This window comes from Ambystoma mexicanum, chromosome 13 (genome assembly GCF_040938575.1).
Source record: "Ambystoma mexicanum isolate Mex_15411 chromosome 13, UKY_AmexF1_1, whole genome shotgun sequence".
NCBI lineage: Eukaryota > Metazoa > Chordata > Amphibia > Caudata > Ambystomatidae > Ambystoma > Ambystoma mexicanum.
The window spans coordinates 493,927,451-493,935,568 of NC_090938.1; the positions used below are offsets into that span (position 1 = coordinate 493,927,451).

Consider the following 8,118-nt stretch of genomic DNA (forward strand, 5'->3'; position numbering starts at 1 on the left):
GGGGACATGACGTGGCAGAAGGTAAGTGGAGCTGGCGGTGGTTGGCGGGCGGCAAAAGAGGCAGCAGAGGCGGGGTGGCTTTGGAGGGATAGGCCTTCAGTGCACGGAGCACGTGGCAAGCGCATGTAGCGCCCTCCAAATGCAGTTCTTTGTTGCCGAGCGACCCGAATGGCCACTGTGAGATTGGAGGAAGTGTATGCGCGGCAGGTGCGCTGCGCACCCGCCTGCCATCACGAGGTGAGGCAAGGCCGCGTCTCTGCACTAAATAAAAGGTGGGGCCGGTGGCAAGATAAGACTTCAGAGGGAAATGCTAATAGCCAGGATGAGTAGCACCGGGGTGTCAGTGACACGAATATCTGATTTGTTTCACCTGAAAACGGGGCCTGAGGATAAGCAGTGCAGGTTCCTCCTTCAGTATGTTAGGGAGACTAGGAAGTGGGAGGAGCTGTAGCGGAGGTGTGTGGCTGACAATGGTGACTAACGGCGAACATCATCTCTCCAGGTGGACATCGCTGGCTCCAGCCCTTGAGGAGCCATCCCAAGAAGAAGAAAAAGATAACACAGATCCAGAAGCAACTCAAACCGTGCAAACCGTGGCCACACTTTCAAGTAGAGAACTTGGAGCAAGGAGGCCCAGCCTCGGCATCCAACACCACCACTGACAGATCTAAACTGTAGCAAGTTAAAGACCGCAGACTAAGACGGCAGGTGTCCTACCTCCTCATTGCTCCAGCCTCTAGGTCAAGCCCCGCTCATGGTATAACTCTGCCTTCAGGGATATATCCTCTCACCTGGTGGACCCTTCCATGCCACCGCAAGCAGTGGGCTTGCCTGCCTAACCTTTTAGCAGCACTGCAAAGGCCCACCCAAGATCCCCTCAAGTATAACCAAAGAGCCACTAGCCAGCGCCCTAAGGCAGGCCACTGGATAAAGCATTAAGACAGAGGCGTATGTTGAGTGCCTGTGAATAATAACGACCGTCCAGTTAATCTTAAGGGTGTGGGGGTCAATGGGGTTCGGTATTGGAGACACAGAGCAGCATTTGAGAAACACATCTGTAGGGCCATAGGCAGGAAGTTGCCGGAGTGAGACTTTTCTTAGAAGGGAAGGGGCATTTTGTTCACCCTGGGCACTGTGTGACCAGAGGCAGGGCCTGATTAAGGGGCCTGAAGCCAGGGTTGGATTGGAGCATAACATTGTCTCGGGCACCAATGAAAAGGTGTCCCACAGTGGCAAATAGCACTTAATTTCTTATGTGACAGACTGTTTGAGTAGAACCGAAGGGGGAGTTTTTTTGATTAAATGTGATTCAAATTGTGCATTTTAGAGAATATTTATTCCGTAACAAATATCAAATATCAAAACTACTAGACGCGTGGTGAAGTAACTCAAACTGCCCCACACTGGCCAAAAAAGTGGCCCACTTTGACAAAAAACACTGACCTACACCAGCCTGTTGGGTATTGCCCTAGAGTCCAGTCCGAAACACAGGGAGATAATGATTTGCTTATGATCACATGATTGGAGTCCAGTAAGGTCGCTCCGGGATGTTACACACGGGCAAGCACGTCCAATCGACGTTACCCCCCAGAAAGCAGACCGGTGGCTTGTACACTATCTAGCAACCAGCTGAATTAGTACATGTAGGTGTAACCACCACTTTTCAGAACATGCAGCAATACGCACTGGGCACTGCATACAGAAACTGCCAAAGCCTCACATACAATGTCACAGCTGTCCATTCTTAATTATCGAAAGACTGACATATATATGTCCTGCAATTTACAGACATCTGTTTATTAGGTTGAATACTATGACCATTCAAAACAGAAGAGTCTATTATTAAAATTAAAAGTCCATTAAACGTTTTTTTTTTTTTACTGAATCGCTATTGGACATGTTTAACATTTAAAATTGTGGACAGTATGGTGTTACCATAATGCTCTTCGCTTTTATGTAAATCAACAGGATTGAGCTCTATAAACAGATACTGGTTGCGCAACCTGGCTGACGGCCCCACCCCACCTTCCCACAGCCCCCCTTCAAAGGGGTGACAGTTCCCCCAGTACATTTTTTCCCATTCTCAGCACTGCCCCACACCCCACCAACTGCCAAATACTTCTAAAGTCGCCTGTGTGAACCCCCAAGTGAGACGTTTGTTGCGAGCATTCCCCAAACGGGAACATTTCCCAGCACGCCCCTCGTCATACAACACATGGAAATGGTCCAGGTGGGATTTATGAGGCATGGGTGAGATGTGCGCTGCGCGTGGTCATAAAAACCCAGAGGGGTGGAGAGGGGATTGAAGGAAGCGAAGGTCAAGGAAAACAAGCGTGAAACATGTGAGGAGGAAGTGAGGGGCGGGAGGGGATGTAGAGAGCGGCCCAAGAGTAGGGCCAGGGCTAGATTGAGGCATAACATTGGCTTAGGCACCAATGAAAAAGTGCCACCCAATTGCAAATAGATTTTCTTTCTGTATGACAAGTTGTTTGACTACTGCCCAAGGAGAGGTTTTTGGGTAAAAGTCTTGCAAATTGTGCATGTTAAAAAAATGTGCTCAGTAATAATGGTCTAAACTACCAGCTGCAAATGAAGTCACTCATCAGACTGGCCCACTTTGGCCATTGAAACTGGCCCACACTCGCTTTTTGGACCTGCGCCTCGGGTATTGCCCTACAGGCCAGTCCGAGCTTTTGTTGGGCTTGATGGGTAAACACATGACAGGGCAACAGAAGAGGCATGGGGGACATAAGAGGGAGGAATGAGGGACAAGAGTCAGAGGCATGGGGACAAGTGGCTGGGGCACTGGGGACAAGAGGTAATGGCATGGGGACAAGAAACAGGGGTACGAGGAAAAAGACCATAAGGTGCAAGGGGCACAAGGGACTAGAGGCAGGGGCATCGGGCAGGAGACAGAGACATAAGGAACAAGAGACAGAGGCATAGGGAACAAGAGGCAGGCATAGGGTACAAGAGACAAAGACATTGGGGACAAGAGATGGAAGGATAGGTGACAAGAGAGAGGGGCATACAGGACACGAGACATAGGCTTGGGGGAAAAGAAGCCAGGGCACTGGGACAAGAGGTAATGGCATGGGGACAAGTGACAGGGGAATGAGGAAAAAGAGCAAAAGAGGCAAAAGGGACTAGGGGCAGGGGCATCGGGCAGGAGACGGAGGCATAGGGAACAAGAGACAGGCCTGGGGAACAAGAGACAAAGGCATTGGGGACAAGAGATGGAAGGATAGGTGACAAGAGAGATGGGCATACGGGACAAGAGACATAGGCTTGGGGGACAAGAAGCAGGGGCATTTGAGGGAGAGGCAGGGGCATAGGGGCAAGAGATGGAGAGCATCCAGGACAAGAGACACAGGCCTAGATGGCAAGACAGTGGTACACAGGGGACGAGAGACAGGGGCATATGAGGGAGATGGAGACATGAGAAAAAAGGGCACGAGGGCTGAGGCATGGCGACAAGACAAAGGGGCAGAAGATGGAGGCAAAGGGAACAAGAGACGGAGGCATGGGGGACAAGGGATGTAGCATGTAGGGATAGGTGACCAGAGGTATAGAGCACCCAGGACAAGAGACACGGGCATAAAGGGCAAGACACTGGTACATAGGGGACAAGAGACCGGGAGATAGAGAACAGGAGACAGGGGAAAAGGAAAGAGATGGAGGCATGAGGAAAAGGGCATAAGGGACGAGGCATGGGGACAAGACAAAGGAGCACGGGGTAGGAGACAGAGGGAACAAGAGAGGAGGCATGGGGAACAAGAGACAGGGGCATAGTGTGCAAAAGGCAGGGCCATGTGGCTAGGGTGACCAGATTTTCAAGACAAAATATCGGGACAGCCAACAACATAAAAGAAAGACGAACCCACTCCCCCCCAATCCCTTGACCCTACCTTCCCACAGTATCTGCATAACAAGTGTGCTGCGTTGAGTGTTGAGAAAAGCATGTAAATAACAAGCATGATATATTTTAAGTAGTACTGATTGAACTATGTATTTTAAAGTTATATGTGTACTATGAACTCGGTTGTTATTGGTATTTAGTGTGAAAAGTTGAGCATTTCAACGATAACACACTCTAAAAAAAGCAGGCGAAGATACAGAACAAAGGTGCTTTTGCTCTGTTTGACATTGCATGCTGTGCTGTGCCCTTTCCTCTCAGCCTGCCTCTGGGGCACACGCAGTTAATGCACACGGCTTGTAACTGCAAGGCTGCGGGTTCCAGCACATCCTAGGATGTCAACATTCCTAACATCAAATGATGTTTATTTAATGGGTGATTTAAAAAACGGGTCTGTCACTCTCCCTTTCGGGGACAGGGGTTTTAAAACAAAACAAACTCTCTGGGCGGGCGGGCGGGCGGGCAGAGGGCCAAATCCCAGGGCTGTTCCAGCAAAACCGGGACATCTGGTCACCCTACTATAGGAAACCTGAGATCTATTCCTGCAAGATAAGAACGTTTAAATGTATGCTATGCATATTTGACTAATATGCAAATGTTATTTCTCTGTAACTAAGTTCCACACAAGAAACAGCGCCGCGACGCGATGCCCGAGGGCTGTCTGTGCGCTATAAAAATGTAAAAATAAATACATAAAATGGCACACGAGACAGGCGCATAGGGTCAAGAATCAGGGTCATAGCAGTGAAGATGCAAAAGCCTGTGAGAAAGAGGCATGGGGCAAGACACTGAGGCACAGGGGACACGAGACAGGGGCATAATGGACAAGAGTTTGGGCATACTCGGGAGGATAGCTCAATGACAACGTGCTCGCTTCAGAACCAAGACAACACGGAGCGGCACGAGTTCGATACCCGGTTCCGCTCTTAGAAACCTCTGGGATTAAGCGCGTTATACTATATCATATCATACAAGCAGGGAATAGGCAGCAACTTTAAGGTACAGGGGTATACATGAGAGAAAGGGTTATGCGAAAAGGGGCACAAGAGGCTGGGAAAGGGGACAAAAGACAGGCGCACAGGGGACAACAAACTGAGGCCTGAAGAGCAATGGACAGAGGCATAGAGGGCAATAGACACAGGTCTATAGAGCTAAACAGGTGGGGCACATAGGGCAAGTGAGGGGCTTGTAGTGGACGCAACAGGCAGAGGGGAAAAGAGATAGAAGCACAGGTAAGGAGCAACAGACGGGAACACATGGGACAATGGATGCATGCAAAGCTGCTAAACGGAGGCATAATGAGTAAAAGCAAGACACACGGGCTGATAGATAGATACACAGGGTCAACAAGGGGCATAATTAGTAAAATAGAGGCATAAGGAGCAGAGGTAAAATGCACAAAGGGCAATAGATAAAGGCATGATAGGGGCCAAACAAACGCACAGGGAGCAAGACAGCGGCATCTGAAGCCAAAGAAAGCAACACAAGAGACACTAGATAGAAGCATAGGCATAAGGAGAGACACAGGCATAATGTAAAAGACAGAGGAACATGAGCAAGAGACGGCCACGATAGAAAAAGTAGCAATATAGATGAAGATAAGCAGGGCCATAGGGAGCCAGAGAGGACAAGAGAGAAAACGCTATGAGACAACAGCTGGTAAGATAGCTCAGCGAATTAAGCACTCGCCGAGTCTGTGTTTTGCACGCAGGTTCCGACAGTGCCACCTTAGGCCTTCATCCTTCCAAGGCGCCATTAAATTGCGTGATAATAACATCAATCATGTTATGTTGGACAAATGACACGAAGCACTATGTAAAACTCCTGATGTTATTAATAGCGGGCAGGGACAAGAGAGGGAGGTACAGGGGACAATCGGGGGTGCAACCAGCAAGCGATAAGCAAAGAGGCGCCTGTAGGAAGGGTCAGAGACAGCCAACAAACGGCAGGGGCGATAAAGGGCCAGGGTCCCGCACCAGGGGCAGGGTCAAGAAAGAATGGGCAGTCTAGGGTAGACCCTGTGTGAAGGCAAGAGACACATAGGAGAGACATAATTTGGGGTCGGGGAGACAGAGGACCGGGAACATTATTCTACAGGGAAGTGGGGAGAAGGCGAAGTGAGCGCCGGGGGAGCCAGCACGCGGCCCACAGAGAGCGACAATCCCCATGGCACGGGCAGCCAATTGGGCCGGGCAGCCGCAGGGAGGGGCACAAAGTGTACCAAGGAGCCCAAGACTAAATTACTGAAAACGAGACAGCCGGAAAAGGGGCCAAGCAACGGCGGAGGTGAAGGGTGGCAAGGGAGAGGCCGGGTCCTGCATGGAGCGAGAGTCAGGGGACGTTGCACGGAGACGGACGAGGCAACAGCAACGACACAACTGTTGGGAGAGCGTGAAGCAGACGCGCGCTCTCCCTTGCACGGGAAAGCGGCACAGAACCGCCCAGGGGAGAAGAGTTCTCCCGGAGGGCGGGAGACCTATGGCGCGTCCCCACTGAGCCGGAGCTCCGGAAGGGGGGGGGTCATGAAGCAGCACATCTGCCCAGAACAGAGTATACGGGTTCCGGAAGTATTGGCACCGAGAACCCGTGCACACCCAGCCTGCAGGTGACTAGGGCGAGCTGCGAGTACAGCATATGTTACCGGCTCCGAGTATGCAGCTCTCCACGGAGCACACGGTCCGCTCCTGTTAATTCCCCGCACGCTGCCCCCCTCCCCCCACCTCCACAGGGCAGACTTACCCCAAACTCCGGTCTGCAAGAGCAGGGCAAGGACGCACAGGGCGGGCTGGAGCGCTCCCATCTCCCGGTCAGTGGGGTGACTGCTGCGTGCTCAGAGTACAGCGAGACTGAGTGCGGACACACACCCCAGTGATTCCGCCGGCTGTGGTGTGAGGGCAGCCAGGTAGGGGACCGCCAGCCCGCGTGTGGGAGGGAGGGCGAAGGGGGCAGCTCAGCAGGAGGGGGTATGGCTCAGGCAGGACTGAGTCAGGACTGGGACTGGGAGAGAGCAAGTACCAGCCTCTCTCCGTCAAAAGCGGCCCCTCCCCCTCCCCGGCATTTGATGGCGAGGGGGGCCCTCCAGAGCGGGCTGTAGGGTTAGGGCAGGAAATGCATCCAGCGAGCAGGGCAGGACCAGACGCCCTCGGCCTACCACTGCAAAGTCCAGGCAGCGCAGGGAAACTCCAGGGCAGGGTCCGTACCATCTCCCCCCCTCCCAACCCCCAGCCACCTCGCCCCAGCCTACCACTGCAAGGTACAGGGCAGCGCAGGGAAACGCTGGGCTGGATCTGTACCCCTTCTGCCCCAGCCTACCACTGCAAGGTACAGGGCCGCGCAGGGAAAAACTGGGGCTAGTTCTGTACCCCTTCTGCCCCTTGCCTACCACAGTAAGGTACCGGGCAGCACAGGGAACTCCAGCACTGGATCTGTACCCCTTCTTCCCCAGCCTACCACTGCAAGGTACAGGGCAGCACAGTAAAACTCCAGGGCAGAATCTGTACCCCTCCTGCCCCAGCCTACCACTGCAAGGGACCGGCAGTGCAGGGACACTCCAGCGCAGGGTCTGTACCCCTCCTGCCCCAGCCTACCACTGCAAGGTACAGGGCAGCGCAGGAAACTCCAGCGCAGGGTCTGTACCCCTCCTGCCCCAGCCTACCACTGCAAGGTACAGGGCAGCGCATGGAAACTCCAGGGCAGGGCCTCTACCCCTCCTGCCCCAGCCTTCCACTGCAAGGTACAGGGCAGCGCAGGGACACTCCAGCGCAGGTTCTGTACCCCTCCTGCCCCAGCCTAACACTGCAAGGTACAGGGCAGCGCATGGAAACTCCAGGGCAGGGTCTCTACCCCTCCTGCCCCAGCCTACCACTGCAAGGTACAGGGCAGCGCAGGGAAACTCCAGGGCAGGGTCTGTACGCCTTCTGCCCCAAGCTTAACACTGCAAGGTACAGGGCAGCACAGTAAAACTCCAGGGCAGGATCTGTACCCCTCCTGCCCCAGCATACCACTGCAAAGTGCCAGCGTTGCAGGGACACTCCAGCGCAGGGTCTGTACCCCTCCTGCCCCAGCCTATCACTGCAAGGTACAGGGCAGCGCAGGAAACTCCAGCGCTGGATCTGTACCCCATCTGTCCCCAGCTTACCTCTGCAAGGTACAGGGCAGCGCAGGGAAACTCCAGGGCAGGGTCTGTACCCCTTCTGCCCCAG

At 53.2% G+C, this 8,118-nt stretch overlaps 1 protein-coding gene across 1 annotated transcript in view; it reads right to left on the reverse strand.

Moving 5' to 3' along the window:
* Nucleotides 1-7,009, reverse strand: part of ITGB3 (integrin subunit beta 3) — a 511,657-nt gene extending 504,648 nt beyond the window's left edge. Inside the window, exon 1 of the mRNA XM_069634154.1 lies at nt 6,656-7,009. Coding sequence (XP_069490255.1) covers nt 6,656-6,716 — 61 coding nt within the window. The 5' untranslated portion in view covers nt 6,717-7,009. The remainder of the gene's footprint in view (nt 1-6,655) is intronic.
* Nucleotides 7,010-8,118: the final 1,109 nt, after the last annotated feature.